The sequence below is a fragment of the Panthera onca genome, chromosome C2 (assembly GCF_046562875.1).
Source record: "Panthera onca isolate mPanOnc1 chromosome C2, mPanOnc1 haplotype 2, whole genome shotgun sequence".
Taxonomy (NCBI): domain Eukaryota; kingdom Metazoa; phylum Chordata; class Mammalia; order Carnivora; family Felidae; genus Panthera; species Panthera onca.
The window spans coordinates 73,259,015-73,275,717 of NC_138347.1; the positions used below are offsets into that span (position 1 = coordinate 73,259,015).

The 16,703-nt window shown below is 33.2% G+C and overlaps 1 protein-coding gene and 1 non-coding gene across 7 annotated transcripts in view; both read left to right on the plus strand.

Moving 5' to 3' along the window:
* Positions 1 to 16,703, plus strand: part of ACAP2 (ArfGAP with coiled-coil, ankyrin repeat and PH domains 2) — a 155,228-nt gene that overhangs the window by 108,064 nt on the left and 30,461 nt on the right. For 4 of the 6 annotated variants that reach the window (XM_078453105.2, XM_078453103.2, XM_078453106.2 and 1 more), the window contains 4 exons: positions 811 to 885; positions 7,059 to 7,171; positions 11,829 to 11,849; positions 15,563 to 15,614. In XM_078453105.2, the coding sequence (XP_078309231.1) occupies positions 811 to 885; positions 7,059 to 7,171; positions 11,829 to 11,849; positions 15,563 to 15,614 (261 nt within the window). The remainder of the gene's footprint in view (positions 1 to 810; positions 886 to 7,058; positions 7,172 to 11,828; positions 11,850 to 15,562; positions 15,615 to 16,703) is intronic. The other 2 variants (XM_078453104.2, XM_078453107.2) reach the window with 1 other exon arrangement.
* On the plus strand, positions 1,621 to 1,782 carry LOC132684503 (U1 spliceosomal RNA). The gene has a single exon (XR_009612712.1). It is a non-coding gene; the product is annotated as a U1 spliceosomal RNA (small nuclear RNA).

The following is a 16,703-nucleotide window of genomic DNA, read 5'->3' on the forward strand; positions in this document are numbered from 1 at the left end:
TATTTTATGACCCAGTTGTTTGTTATTCCAGCAGAGTAGTTCAAGAAGCCAGGGCATTTGTCATGATACTGGAAAATCATCTTTTCTGCTGGAGAGGAACAAGAAGGAAATGAGATTTTATGATTTCATAAGTTTTTTGGGCTTTTAAAAAAGAATGTTAAACAGTGGTGATTTTATGCCCTGACCATATGAGTGATTACTATTTTATTATTATTACTATTTTAAAAAATTATTATTTAGCTTTCTCTTTTATCTGGTGAGATTTTTGTGTGTTTGTTTTTTAAGCCTTTTAGATTTGATCATAACATTAAGAAGCCAACTTGAAAACATGAAGCGTTTTGAGTGATTGGAAGTATGTGTTCTGCTGAACTTGTGAGAGTTGGCCCACCCTAGCTTAGCTGCTACTCTTTGCTGTTTGGGGAAAACAAATCACCACTGCGTCTTCTTTCTTTCTTTGATTCTGACTACTGGAATTGCTGAGTGGGTCTGCAGGCAACTTCAGCTAGAGTACTCTTCCTTATTCTGGGAGTTCATGTTATCCCTGTTGTGCCCTCGACAAGGCCGCCTGTCACGTTTGCTTAGCACCACAACTGTTCTTAGAAATATTTTTCCTGGAGGAGTTATAGACCTTCTCAAAAAGGATTTGATACCAGAAAAGAAAGAAGTTCCATTTTAAAGTTGCAGCCAAAATGCTTTTTTAAAGAAATTTAAATGGACTGACTTAGAGTACGTTTTTGAAAAATGATCATACCTTTTTTTTTTTTTTTAATTTTTAAGTCTCTATAATTTTCTCTCTTTCCCTCTTTATAGTTGGATCGACTGGTTGTAGATGCAGCAAAGGAGAAAAGAGAGATGGAGCAAAAACATTCCACCATTCAACAAAAGGTACTTGAAGAGAAAAGTTCAAGGAGAGGAATTCCCATTTTGTACAACTGTTCAGTTATTGGTTTCAGCAAGATACTGTCATGTTGCAACAAATCTTATGAGTTGCTGTAGTAATTAAATTGGGTAAATTCCTCATTTTTTGGTGAAAAGTAAAAAGTTTTTAGATGGTCAGGCATGTATTTTATTATTCTTTTAAAATATTTGGAAGCTGTGCTCTTGAACCAGTTTGCAAAAACATCAATCTCTTAGGACCTTAACTAAAAAATGGCCCTTAGAATTTAAACTGATATTTACAATTTCAGTTAGGATATCACCATTCCCTGTAAAGCCTGTGAGTGAGAATGAGTGGGGTGGGGGATGGGGGGAGTTGGGGGTGGGGTGGGGATGGAGAACATCTTTTATCAACATGTATGTTTGGTATTGTAGACTTTACAGCTGTAGTTAATCTAAGGCAGCACTTGCCCTCCCTCAGGTGATATTGGAATTTCACATGCATTTCTTGTTAATATGCCTAAGCTTAGCTAAATTAATACTTGAAAAACATGTTTTTAAAAATGAAAATTTAAATATGACACATTTTTATTTTTGTGTGTGGAGAACTTTGGATACAACTAACTTGGAATTCAATAATTTTATCTTATATAGTCAGCGATATTTTTGTGTGGTAATCTGAAAATAAAAGGAGAGAATTGGAGGTTGAATCTAATAATACAAGTATATGACAAGATGCCTTCTGTACTTACCTGGCAGGGGCGATATCATGATCACAAAGGTGGTTTTTCTAGGGCAAGGCTTTTCCATTTACTCCAGATGTGCTGACCCTTGCTATTTCCCCTAATGTGGGAAACTCTACTGTATAATTTGTGGTGAGGGGCACTGTGTTTGTACGTTCCCCTAAAAAAATATGCCTTCTAGCATTGCTTTAAGAAATCTGTTCCCATGATATTGAGTCAAATCAACTTTTGTTATGGTTTCTTTAAAATTTAAAATACCAGTGAACTAGATTTGACATAAAAGATGTCAGTGGAAAAAAATTAAAGTGATGTCAGTAATACAAGTAAGGAACATATTTTGGTGATGGGTTATTAATATTCATTCAAAGAGAAACATTATTTATTAAGGGAAAGATTTTCTACCAAACCATGTTTAACTTAGTTCCTTCCAGTTATACTCAGGTAAGGCTAACTCTGTGTTTTGTTTAAAGTTAGACTCACTTTGGGTTGGGTAACTTGTTTTAATGGTATTACCATGGAAAGATTATTAAAAATTGGAACCAGTTGTGTCTAATTAAAATGAGAGGTCATGATACTTGTAGAAACTTGTGACTATTTGGTTAAACTGAATTATTTAATGAATATTACATATCTTTTAATATCTCTCCCTGTGCACATAGCTCAGTGATGTACAAAAGCAATAGATTATTTAATCTAAGATTAATTTGCTTGATTTCAAATAATAGTCAATTGCTGCTTTACTTTGAAGAAAGTAATGCTATTTTTGCTTTTTTCTGCCCTTAAATGCTGACACAAGGCTGCATTACAGGTAAAAAAAGAAAAAAAAGGGAAAAAGATTCAGTCACCTAAAAATTAAGGGAAAAGTGTATCTAATGTAGCTATTTAGATTTTTCAAGAATTGAAATTGATCAATTAAAGAAACAATGATTCTATGCACATTCATGTACATGCCTTTTGGTTATCTGTACATATTCCTGATGGATTTATACCTAGGAGTAGAACTGCTGGTTCAGAGTGTATATATATGTTCAGCATTGGTAGATAATGCTAAATGCAGGCAGCACTGTGGGAGAGTTCTCAGGGCTCCTTGCCACCCCATGGTATTGTGAGAGTTAATTTTTGCTAATTTTGGTGGGTAGATACTGACATCTCATTGTGGTTTTAATTTATGCTTTAGTCATTAATGAACTCAGGCACCTTCCCCTGTGTCTGTTGGTGTATATCTCCTGTATAACCTAAGTGTTTATAGATTTGCCTTTTATGTTTAGACCTTAAATCCATCTGTAATTGGCTGTTTACGTGTGGTGTGAGTAGAGATCCAGTTTCCTTGTATTCACAATCTGATAGCTAGATAATCGAGAATCAGTTATTAAAAATTTTGTTCTTTTCCTATTACTCTGTTATATCCTCTGTTTTACATTATGTTTGCATACATGTGAGTTCTATTTTGAGCTCTTAATTCTTTTCATTGGCCTTTTTGTCTTAATTGTGGCAATACTATGCTGCCTTTAAATATTGTAGCTTAATGGTATATCTTCATATCTGACAAAGCAAACCTCCTATCTTCTCTGTTTCAAAAGTGAATTGCCTAAATTTTGCATTCTTTCACAAATTTCAAGAGCAGACTTTCAGTTTGCTTAACAGTAGCTTTGGAGATTTTGATCGATTGCATTGGGTCTATGAATCAATATGGGGGAGAATTGCTATCTTTATTTTACAGTGTCTTCTAATCTCTGAGCTTGAAATATTAAAAGTGAAGTTTTCTTTAATGTCCTTCATAAAGTTTGATATTTTCTTGTACATCTTTTGTCAAATTTATTCCTAGATACTTATATGGCATATGTTATTGTAAATGCTATCTTTTAAAAATTTCTTTTCTCACTGTTTACTTTTGTTACATACTAGAATAAAGTTGACTTTTCTGTATTGATTTTGAAACCAGTTATCTTGTTAAGCTCTCTTTAAATGCTAATTTATCTCTGGATTCTGTTTGATGTTCTGTGTACAGAGTCATCTGCAAATAATGGTAGTTTCTTCCTTTCCGATTCTTTTTATTACCTTGTGGCTAGGACTTCTTAAAAAAATTTTTTTTAACGTTTATTTATTTTTGAGACAGAGAGAGACAGAGCATGAACAGGGGAGGGGCAGAGAGAGAGAAGGAGACACAGAATCGGAAACAGGCTCCAGGCTCTGAGCGGTCAGCCCAGAGCCCGACGCGGGGCTCGAACTGACGGACCGTGAGATCATGACCTGAGCCGAAGTCGGACGCTTAACCGACCGAGCCACCCAGGCGCCCCTAGGACTTCTAACATAATCTTAAATTGAAGTGATAATGGTCTTTCTTGCTTGCAATTTCAAAAGCAAAAGCTTCAGGTAGATTCCCTTTATGGCCAATCTTGGTGTTGCCTTCTCTTCCCCACACCAAAGCTTCAAGTTTTGATGAAGCAAATGCCCTTAAGGTGAAATCTGGCTTCTTTGATCTGCTTACCTCTTCGGCTTCCAATTTTCACTTAATCTTTTGCTTTTGAGTATTCCTTTCTATTTCGACAGTTCATCAATATATTTAAATTATAGTATATAATTTATACAGTGTTTTAGTTGCTTCATTATAAAATTATGATCTGTCACATTTTAACACTATACAATATTAATTGATTTAATAGTAATTAAATTGAAGACTTACCTCAAGAAATATAGTTGAAAATTAGGAAAATACTTATAATGCTCTATATATCAAGGAGGTCATATTTTAATGTTTTAAGTAGCATCGAGGTTATTAAAAAACTGCCAGCATTACAAATGAAACCTTTAGAATGTTGCCAAACTCAGTTGTATCTATTGCTGACATCATGCTTGTCTAATTAAATTATAGCCTCAAATATTATTTATTTATAATTTTTAAAAATGTTTATTTACTTTGAGAGAGAGTGAGTGAGTGAGCAAGGGTTGTGCAGAGAGAAGGAGAAAGAGAATCCTAAGCAGGCTCTGCACCGACAGCGCAGAGCCCCATGTGTGGCTTAACCCATTAACTGTGAGATCGTGACCTGAGCCGAAACCGAGTTGGATGCTTAACTGACTGAGCTACCCAGGCACTCCCACCTCAAATAAATTTTAAATGAGGGCATTAAAGTTTTCCTAATTTTTTTTTCAGAGACAATGTAGGAGAAAGTGTAGCAATTCACTTACAGATTCTGTTTCAATTTTTTAAAGTTTATTTATTTTAGAGACAAAGATTGCATGTGGGAGGGGAGGGCAGAGAGAGAGAGAGAGAGAGAGAGAGAATCCCAAGCGGGCTCAGCTCTGTTAGCCCAGAGCCCAACACAGAGCTCAGTCCCACAAACCATGAGATCATGACCTGAGCTGAAATCCAGAGTTGGACACTTAACCTACTGAGCCACCCAGGTGCTCCCAGATTCTGTTTCATTTGATTATTTTGGATTATCATGTCTTTTTAATTTCTTTCTTCCTTCCTTCCCTCTTTCCCTCTTTCCTTCCTTTCCTCCTTCCCTCCTTCCTTCCTTCCCTCCCTCTTTCTTTCCTTCCTTCCTTCTTCCCCTCCTTCCTTCCTTCCATGCCCACTGTGGGGCTTGAACTCACAACCTTGAGATGAAGAGCTGCTTGCTCTACCAACTGAGCCAGCCAGGCACCTGAGATTATCATGTCTTTTGATGGTTAAATTTTGAAAGATGTCAGCATAGTTTTTGTTTTTAATGAATTTTGTTTTCCTGAATTTAGTCTATTTCCATTTTGCATCTTTGGAGACTCTTAAATTTGGAAGGCCCCTGGGTAATTCTCCCTCTGCCTCCCCTCCAGTGGAGGACCCTCACATCCCAGCATTTTTGGCAGGTGGTCATCTAGCTTCTGCCAGAATCTTTTTCAAGACAGAAAGTTTACTATTCCCTAAAAGGATAGCACTCTAACTTTGATTATTGGTCCAGCTGTAATTTTGAAAGTTCTGAGACTGATTTTTTAAAGTTTTAAAACGGGATAACAGCAGTCTTGCAGTTTTATACAAATGACTTTGTAAGTTCATCAGGAAATATTTTAAATATAACGCTTCTGATTTCAAAACTTCATGAATCCTTAGAGGAAAATTGTAAGTTTGAATTGCATTCAAGTGAAGAGAAGAATGACAGAAGATTATGAGGGATTCCATAATCCTCATGAAAAAGTGAGCTCAGCACTTCAAACTTAAACTGTACTGTACAGTACTTCAAACTGTAGGTCTTCTTTACAAAACAAAATTTTATTTTAGGGAAAAAAGCCTTTATTCTACTTCTGAACTCCCTAATAGTGGAGTTATTACTACTATCAGATTAAAAAATACCGTAATAGTAATATACTTAGAGAATAGAGAGAGATTTGAGTGTCCCAATTAAAAAAATTTTTTTTTTTAACGTTTATTTATTTTTGAGACAGAGAGAGACAGAGTATGAACAGGGGAGGGGCAGAGAGAGAGGGAGACACAGAATCTGAAATGGGCTCCAGGCTCTGAGCTGTCAGCACAGAGCCCGACGTGGGGCTCGAACTCACGGACCGTGAGATCATGACCTGAGCCGAAGTCGGACGCTTAACCGAGCAAGCCACCCGGGCGCCCCTGAGTGTCCCAATTTAAATATATCTATATTACTTTTTAATTTTTATCATTTATTTATTTATTTATTCATTCATTCTATTTATTTGTTTCTGAGAGAGGGAGAGCGCATGAGTGGGGAAGGGACAGAGAGAGAGAGGGAGACACAGAATCTGAAGCAGGCTCCAGGCTGTCAGCACAGAGCCTAATGTGGGGCTCAAACTCACAAAGTGTGAGATCATGACCTAAGCAGAAGTTGGATGCCCATCTGACTGAGCCACCCAGGAGCCCTTATATTAATTAAAAAAAAAAAAATTGTTACACACATCACAATACAATGTTAGGATAAAATGAAACCATTTTATTGTTTCTTATTTTTTTTTATTTTTGAGAGAGAGAGAGCACAAACAGGGGACAGGCACAGGGAGAGGGAGACAGGAATCTGAAGTAAGCTCCAGGCTCCGAGCTATCAGCACAGAGCTCAACGCGGGGCTTGAACCCATGAAATATGAGATTGTGACCTGAGCCAAAGTTGGATGCTCAACTGACTGAGCCACCCATGCACCTCTAAAATGAAAACATTTTAAACAAGACATCACATATAGTATTTAGTTGTCCCTTTTGTCTATTTGTATGCATATTATTTTGTGCCTTTAATCAGTGTATAAATCAAGTTCTATTGTTTTCTCTTTCAGAGTGTATTTTATATAATCATCTGTGTTTTTACATTGTCATTATAATAATTAAGTCTCCTCTTTTGTTATGAATACTGTTAATATACTATCTTAATACAAAACTTTTCTATGATTTGTGCTGTTTCTCTATGATAAATTTGGTAATCGTATGAACTTTTTTATTTTGTTTAGGATTTCTCCAGTGATGATTCTAAGTTAGAATATAATGTAGATGCTGCAAATGGCATTGTTATGGAAGGATATCTGTTCAAACGAGCCAGCAATGCCTTCAAAACTTGGAACAGGTAATATATTTCAAAAACTAGTCTTGATTTCCATAGTCTCAGTTTTCTGACCTTCCCTGTGATTTGGCCAACTCTTTCTTTCCTAATTCTTTAAATTCACAGTCTACAATAGCATTCTTGAACCCAGTCCATTGAAGATAAGTCCCCCTTCTAAGAAAGGGGACCCTAAGAAGCAAGTGAAAAATGATAGCACTAATTCTAAAATCTAAAATTTAAGCAAAGTTTAAACCGGGAAGCACGAATTGTTTTCTCCTTTGGGTTCCTCTCTGTAAGATGTTTATATACATTTTAATTTAGTGTTTGCTTATGAATTTTTAACCCAGATGATCCTGAGTTTTTGATCTTTGCAATAACTTTAACCAGGACTTTTAAGAAATGGGCTTGTTTTTAAATGTGAAGTGTGGTGCTCGCTTTGGCAGCACATATACTTGGTATGGTGTGTGTGGCAGTCAGGGCTCCTGTATTCTAAACTTGACAATGACCAAAAACTTGGCTTTCTTTTTCTTTTTCTGCTAAACTGATTTTTAAAAGATATTAATCCAGCAAATATCTGTTAAATATATATATATTAAATATTTAATTATATTTTTCTGTGTATTAATCTAATAAAGTAAAATAATTTCAGACATTAAAGAATAAAAGAAGATTGTGTTGACTCAGGATTATACTTCCAAATAGTAGTGATTAGTCTTTTATTCAAGGATGTCTCCTTTTTGTTTTTTGTTGTTTTTTTTTTTTTGCAAAAAACTCCCCCAAAATAGAACTATTTTGTAATAATTGAGAGTAACATTAGGCTCTGGTGAATTGATTTACTATTATATTATTGGCTGAATGTGTTTATTTTATTTGCTACTGGAACAAGATGTAAATTCACTTGATGATAGGGAATATTATTTTCTTTTCTTAAAAAAAATGGACATTAGCAAAACAATAGAATTTTCTCGGTAAGTTTAATGTAGTATACATTTTTGCTAATTTAAATGGAAAACTATTATTCTTGGATATTTAAAATATTAAAATGGGCTCCCACTTATTTTGATTTCTTGGTGATGAGGTTATGTGGAAAAACATTCACTGGTATTTTCAAATGTCAGTGATTTGTTGAGCCTTTCCCTAGCATTTGATATTGCCAGATATTTAAATGAATGGGGTGTGTTTTATTTGAAATAATTTTTCTTTATCTGAGAATGAATATAAACTGGAAAGTAATTATATTTGATATTAAGCCATTTTGAATTATGTAGAACTTCTAAAATAATGTCTGAACCAGAAGGACCAACTAAGTGGTTTGGTTAGAAATAATATTTTTAACTATTATAAAGTGAAAATAAGAAATTAAAATTCTGTTTTCTAAGGTGTAAAAATTAAGACAATAATCTTTTAAGTTTTTCCTGACAAATTTCCATAGCTAGAATAGGAAATTAAAGTAAAAAATAGTGTGTCAAATTTTTGTAATAAAGAGAGATTTCTCAACCAGTACGGTTTCATGAGGTAATGTTAGAATTGAATTTTAACCTTCAGATTTCAAAACAACCTACTTAAAGTTTAACACAGTGAAAATACAATAAATCCATAGAACCTATACCATTATGTTAAGAAGAAATGAAATGATGTTCCATGGACTACTCCAATGAGAAATGATCTCAGACTTCAAAATGAAGCACAGTAAGTGTTAGTGGAAAATTGTATTGCCATTTAGGGCAATAGGAGAAAATTAATACTGATTTAAGCATGGACCTTTCATTTTTTTTTTTTAAATCTTAATATTTATTTATTTTTGAGAGAGAGAGAGACAAAGACAGAGACAGAGAGCAAGCAGCGGAGGGGCAGAGAGAGAGGGAGACACAGAATCTGAAGCAGGCTCCAGGCTCTGAGCTGTCAGCACAGAGCCCGACGTGGGCTCAAACTCACAAACCATTGAGATCATGACCTGAGCCCAAGTTGGATGCTTAACTGACTGAGCCACCCAGGCATCCCATAAGCATGGACTTTTCGTTTTTAATTTTTTGTTTCATGAATTCTATTAATTGGCATAGATAATAAAATGTAACTAACTAAAATCAAGTAGGGAATAACTATTAAATTCTGAATTGTAGGCCTGTTATCTTCCACGTGTAAAGTGAAAGAGACCATGCCTTTGGAAATGAAGCTGCTTTTTAAAGGAGCTACCATCTAATTGTAGTGGGATGACATTACTGATGAGAATCATGGATCGTATTTCAACACCCTAAGTTTTAGTAAAGAAATGAAGGTGCAGAGAGATGGTTGCTCATTGATCACGCAGCTGGTTTGAGACAAGACCGAGGCCTGAAACCTGGCATTAAAAAAAAAAAATTTGCTATGGAAATTCCATATAAATTTGTGTTTTGATGAAACAATATGTCAAATATTTTAAAAATAGCTTAAAAACTTTTTAAAAACTTCCTAGTCTATTTATTTACATTATTAGGAAAAATTATGGATAGCAAATTATTTCATTTTCATATGCCTTTTAAAAGATCATTTTCATGAAAATACTAGTAAAAAGCAGTCTTCTAAGGAATATAGCATATAAACGTTATATAAAAGTCTTCACAAAAACAAGAATCTAAATCTTGTAACAAGTTTTAGATATTTTCTAGGTTATAGTTCAGTAACTGTGAAAGACAGAAGAAAGAACTCTATTAAATGTTATTTAGAATATTCTAATGCTTTTCATTTAAAAAGCTTGGAATATATCTTAAATTTCTTACATGAAATTTACAAAAAATCTAATTTCAGAAAATATTTGCAAATACTTTCTCTTTACTTATATATGACTTTGGAGTCTGCCCTACTTCTCTAATTAGTGCTCGATCTAGCTTGTTAATATATTCTATTAGACTTGGAATAAAAGACTGCATTTGTGATATTTGTGCCTTAACTTTAAAAATCTAGGATTCCAGCTATTCAAGCATAAAGATTTTTCTACCTACTGTTTAAGTATCTTCTTTACATTGCCTCTGGATTAGTTTTAAGGGAACATTTTCTTTGTAGTCACTGTAGGGTACTAATTATATGATGACAGATTTGCCATCATCTATTGTTCATGGAATAGAGGCATGTAATATTTTTAGAGCCAACATTTATTTATTTAGTTACTTAATAGGTTAGTTTTTGTTTAAATTCCAGTTAGTTAACATACGGTGTAGTATTAATTTCAGATGTACAATTTAGTGATTCCACGCTCATACAACACCCAGTGCTCATCACAAGTGCCCTCCTTAATAATCCCCATCATCTGTTTAAGCTAACTTTTTTTTTTTCTTTAAGCCAACTTTTATTTATTTATTTATTTATTTATTTATTATTTTTTTTTCTTTAAGCCAACTTTTAAAAAAGACTTCCTTCCTGAGGTAAATACATTTGATTAGGAATTCCCAGGTAGTTTTAAAACCTGTCCTTGTGCTTCATAAAATCTAAACATCATTCTATAATTTGAAATTTAACTGAAGAAATCATATTTTGTGTGATGTGAAAGAGTGTAAGCAGTGAGGGGTTTTATGTCTTATGTGAATTGTTGTGTTTGTTTCTGGTTGGTTTCAGGTTTCTAGTTTGTAGTGTCTCCTAAGAGTTTTATATGTCTATAATATATATTTTTCTGAAGACATGTAAGACGTACCAAAATTATCTTTCTATATCAGGCCATCTTCTCAATGTGGCAGCTTCACCTTAGGCTCAAATCAGTGCCAGATGGATTACTCGTATCTATATGTTGCTTTTTATGATAAATTCTGAAAAGATGAATGAAGTAGGAAAATAATTAAATACTAAGATTATTTAGTAGTAAGCTAGTAAAATGAATAAAGAAGCTGAATAATTACAAACTATGCTCAGTCTTTGTTGAATGAGATAGAAAATATAACTAAAAGTATAAGATGTATTATGCAGTGTCTTAAAGTACTCTAGATACTGCAGGCACAGATACATGTTTTATTTTTATTGGCTTTTTGTTACAAAATAAGAAGTGTATGTGTGTATTAAAGATACTCTTCAAAAAATAAAGATACTCATATGTGTGGCCTTTGAGTCTCTGCTATCATTGATGAAAAGCGGGAGAACAGGTGGAAGGTAGGTTTAGTTGGCTAATAATATTTTATAATCTTTGAAATTCTTAATTAGTGATCCAATTTTCCTTATGAAAAGTTTTCATTTGTTTCAGGTTTATGAAGATATATATATATATATATATATATATATATATATATATATATATATATATAATTTTCCTTAATTTTTTAGGAGCAACTTATTAAGATGAGGAAAAGTACTGTTTATATTTTATAGCTATCACCATAGAGGCATAAAAATAATAGTAGACATGCCCAAGTGTACTAAGTCCTACAAGAACTATTTATACCATAATAGTTGAAGAAAATTTAGCATTTCAGAAATGTTAGCATTTCAGAGTCATAAGAGTTGGAATTACCTGTGTAAATGCATACATGTATGAATTGAGAACAAAATGCAACAGATATTTTTGACTGTTTTGTTAGGTTATGAGCTTAAGCTTGTTTCTTTAATTCTTGCTTTATTTTCATATCATGCTAGTCCTTTGCTTATTTTGCACATTTGCGTTTTCATTCTTTTACCACCTTTCCTTTATGTTTTAATCCTACCCCATTTTTTCACATGACAGGAAAAAGCCCGATCATATCAGGTACCAAATGGCTTCCTTCCCCTCATTCCTGCCTTACTCCAATTTCCTCTTTGGCACGAGAAAGCTCATAATTAACCTGCATTTCCGTTGGATTACTTGCAATGGATATAATGTCTCATGTTTTAAATTGGGAAGGAAACATAAACATTATATTTGAGAAGTGGAATTATCCTTTCAATGCCCATCTTCTCAATTTGTTTTAATCTGGAAAAGAACATTTGATATATTTATAGATACCCAATGAAGATAATAGATTAGTAATATGAACGCCTTCATATCTTTTTTTTTTTTTTTTTAAGGGAAATAAGCTAGTAAATACTTTTCAAATTTTTAAACAATAACTAGGAATTAGTCTTTTTGGTAATAGTCATATTAGTTAGAAAAAATTTTTTTAATGTTTATTTTTGAGAGAGAGACACACAAGTGGGGAAGGGCAGAGAGAGAAGGAGACGCAATCTGAAGCAGACTCTAGGCTCTGAGCTGTCAGCACAGACCCCAATGCAGACCTCGAACCCATGAACCATGAGATCATGACCTGAGCTGAAGTTAGATGCTTAACTGACTGAGCCACCCAGGTGCCCCTCATATTAGTTTTATTGAAAGGAACCATTGTCAGTTTTTAGAGATTTAACATTTTGGTCTTTTTCCTTGGGAAAAATTAGATTGCATTTGAAAGACAGTAACCTTACATGCTCAAGCTTTAAATTTTGTTAAATAGTCACCTATTTGACACATATATGAATATGTGCATAAATCTTTCATTTTTATAGTTTTAGTGAGAAAGCTTATACAGATTTAGAAGTTTGACTTTTACATTATATTCCTGGTTTCAAATACAGTTCGAGGACTAGTGATCAAACATGGTAAAAGACACTTGATTTATTTTTTAATATATTTTTTCCTTTACCCCCTGTTTTGTTATCTGGAAGCTCTCATAGATATTTGAAAATCAATAATATCAAATTGTTCATGAATTTAGTACTTTGATCGAAGATCTTTATTGAGTTAGTTCAATTTGGAATGGATATAAAGTGGTGTATTATTTTTCTTAATGAACCAAGTAAATTTTCCTTTTTCATTGTTTTTTTGTTTGTTTATTTATTTATTGAGAGAGAGAGAGAGAGAGAGAGAGTGACTATCCCAAGCAGGCTCCATGCTGTCAGCACGGAGCCTGACATGGGGCTCAATCCCACAAAATGTGAGATTACAGCCTGAGTTGAAATTAAGAGTCAGATGCTTAACTGACTGAGCCACTCAGGTGCCCCAAGAAAATTTCCTGTATACAAATAGTTTTTTGGCTTTGTGGTCTGCATTTGAATTTTGTAGAAAATAGTGTAAGTGTCAGCACAGTGCTTTCTAAAGTTTGTCTTTTTTATAGTTTGTCTTTTGAGGTGCCTCCAAATTACAGATAGTATGAGCTTGAAATATTAAGTATTTTATTCTGTTCACTGGCTATGAACTGTCTCATTTTTCCTTTTATTAGAGATGTTAATAATAACTAGGATTAATCTATAGGAGCAATTAAGAATTATATTCCATTTTACTTACTTGATTAAAGTTTTGATCAATGTAAATTAGTGTAGTTGGCTCTTTTGTCTTTTTTTTTTTTTTTTTTTTTTTTTCAACATTTTTTTTTTTTTTTTAATTTATTTTTTGGGACAGAGAGAGACAGAGCATGAACGGGGGAGGGGCAGAGAGAGAGGGAGACACAGAATCAGAAACAGGCTCCAGGCTCCGAGCCATCAGCCCAGAGCCTGACGCGGGGCTCGAACTCACGGACCGCGAGATCGTGACCTGGCTGAAGTCGGACGCTTAACCGACTGCGCCACCCAGGCGCCCCTTGTCTTTTTTTTTTAATGGCAGAGGAGGAGAGACAGTGTCATACGACATACAGATCTTAGTAATTGAATTTTTTTTCTAGTGAGGTACATTATGATTTTGTTCCTTAGGAAATGTCAAAATATAAGATGAATTTATAGTGTCTTCCCTGAGTGTACAAAAAAATGCTTATGTGAGCAAGTCCCCCAGCAAAAGATAGATAGCAGGGGAACTGAGTTTCAGTAATACACATGATCTGAACAGTTAATGACCAGAGGAAGTGGTCTCTGACCAAAAAAGTTTTTATGTGCTGTTTTGTTATTTTTAGAGGTTATTATCCTAAGATACAGCAGTTGAAAAGAAATTCCTTTTTTAAAGACCTCAGAAGCATGAAAAGTTTCAGTGGCTATATGGGTGTTTTTCCATTGTGCAGTAAAATTAGTTTTTTATCAAATTCTATAATATGATCACTATACTATAAACCGTAAGAATTATTAGTATAGGTCACCCTACTTCGAATGATTTCTCACAAAACACTTTAGTCACTGTCACAGACTGTTTCCATTGCATGTCATCCCACATGGCAGGGCTGCACCACGTCGTTTATTTACAGGTATTTCCTTTTAACATTTCTAACTAACCTTGTGTCCCAAAGCAAAGAAACCCGGAAGTTCTTCCTTTTCTGGCCTGCCTCTTGATGATTTGCATTTAGAGGCAACTCACGTGATTTTAACTAGATGCTTATTTAACAGATCTCTATTTTAATGGTAAAGGTGATACCTTTTTTAAGTAGCAAGAAAGAAAACCTAACTATCTGTCTAGCTTAAAAATAGAAAAGCATCTAATCATTTTCTCAGCTTTGGAGAATTAACTTAATTTTTTAAAATAGAAATTCTCATTGTGTCTAAATACAATTTCCAGTGCTTTGCATTAGTATCAATGAAAAGGTAGAATCTCTATCTGCTAATAGATTAATAACTAATGTTTACAATAGAAATCATCTCACATTGAAACTAATTTTAAAACAATGACTCAAATAGTTTTACCTTTCATGCTTGATGAGAATTTTTGCTTCCTTTTATGAATGGCTTTGGCTGTGATTTTTTTTTTTTTTTTTTGTAAGTCTTTAGGATCTTTTACTGGTTTAATAAATTAGAATTAGTCAGTATGCCATATATAGCTTAGCTTTTTCTTCTAAAGAAGATTGCAAGTAAATTGTGTAATAATTTATAAGAATGAGCAGAACAGTATAAATAGGTGAATCATTTTTAGTAATAACTGTGATTATTCTGCTTAGAAATATTTTATATTAAAGTGAGGTCAAGTGAATTGGCGATTATCTCTTGTTGGATATCACTTCTAAATTGCTTTAATTTCTTGTTTTGGTTAACAAATCAAATGCTTGCTGAATTAGCTGCAGAAAGGTTGAAAACAAAGCACCATTTATTTCAGTGTTTTACTGTGTACAAATGGATAGTCTTATTTACAACATAAATTTCTTTCTACTTTATAATAGAAGCAGTTCTTTTGGGGGAAAGATTTTAGTTCTTTTTGAGTAACCTCAAACTAAATTTTTACTTTAAAACAATTATTTTTTCGTGATAGCATAAAGGATAACTGCTGTTATTAGGATATAAATTTCTGAGATAAAATGAATCAAAGTACAGTAATCTTATTTTCCTAATCTGTGGTTTTAAAATTATTTAAAATTGTTCTTTACTTTCCATAATTATCTCATTGACATCAGTCTATATAAAACAAAACAAAACAAAACAATGTACTTCTCAAAACATAATTAACATAAACTGATTTTCTAGTGCTTTCCCAAATATTTTATTTCTAACAACTGACATAAATTATGTTTATGAAAACCTAATCTATTTTTATTTATTTAGACGCTGGTTTTCAATACAGAACAATCAGCTGGTATATCAGAAAAAGTTTAAGGTAGGTGTTTTGTTAATGAAGTGAAAGCCCAGTGAGTCTTCAGTTTTAGTTCTCTGTCTGTTCATCTTGTAAATACTCCTGCATGCAAAATTATTGTTCATTAGTCTTATATTTAGGGGTGTGTAAGAGGACTCAAAAGTGGAAAGTATCGGTATCTCCTTAACAGCAGAGTGGTTTTTGAATGCTGAATTCTTAACTTACAGTTTTGAGATGGGTGTTTCTGTGTCCCAGGATTATTACTTTTGTTTCTTCACATTTCTTTGACCAGCAGAATGACAGGAGCAATACTGCCATTCCATAGTACTATTTTGATGCCGAAGGAAAAGGTGCCTTTTAATAAATATCACCTTAGGGCCAAAGGTGATAATATGGAAATGTTAAAAAATGACATTAAAATGTTAGCTTGAAGTAATTGAAATAGAAACCTCTAAATGTGTTAATGTTGTTTTTATACATTTCTTTTCTTGAACCTTACTTTAAGGATAAGGAATTTTTGAATTAGTTTTATCAGAAAGACATACTAAGATTACATGAGACTTGAGAATGTTAAAACTAATTAGGAAAAAAAACTCCATTAGTTAATTGATGACCTGAATTTTACCTGTGAGGCTTTGTGAATGAAGTATACAACTGTACATTTTAAATACTCACTTTACTCTAGAGATACACAATCTGACATTTTATTTGCTCGGTTTTGTGCTTGCAGGCTTATTCCACATAAGCCCTTTGTTCTAGCTCATTAGTTCATGGTTTCTTCTGGTCTGATAAATTTGATTTTGAGTTTATATTTTTGTTAAGTACTAGAAAAATGATAGACTCTCATTTTCTTAGGTATTTAAAGAAGAATGTATATAGGCTTTTTTTTTTTTTTTTTTTTAGTTACTTAAGACTTGCCTATTAAAGTCTTCTTTTTTGAGGAAAGTAGCTTTTATTATATGTGAGGGGGGACCAGGAAAGTAATGGATATGAAAGAAAAAGGAAGAAAATTAAAATTTATAGGATGCTAACATTTATTGAGCACCTATTAATTAATTACCAAGTTTTAGATTAAGCTCTTTATATATATTTTCACTTAATCCTTGTACAGCC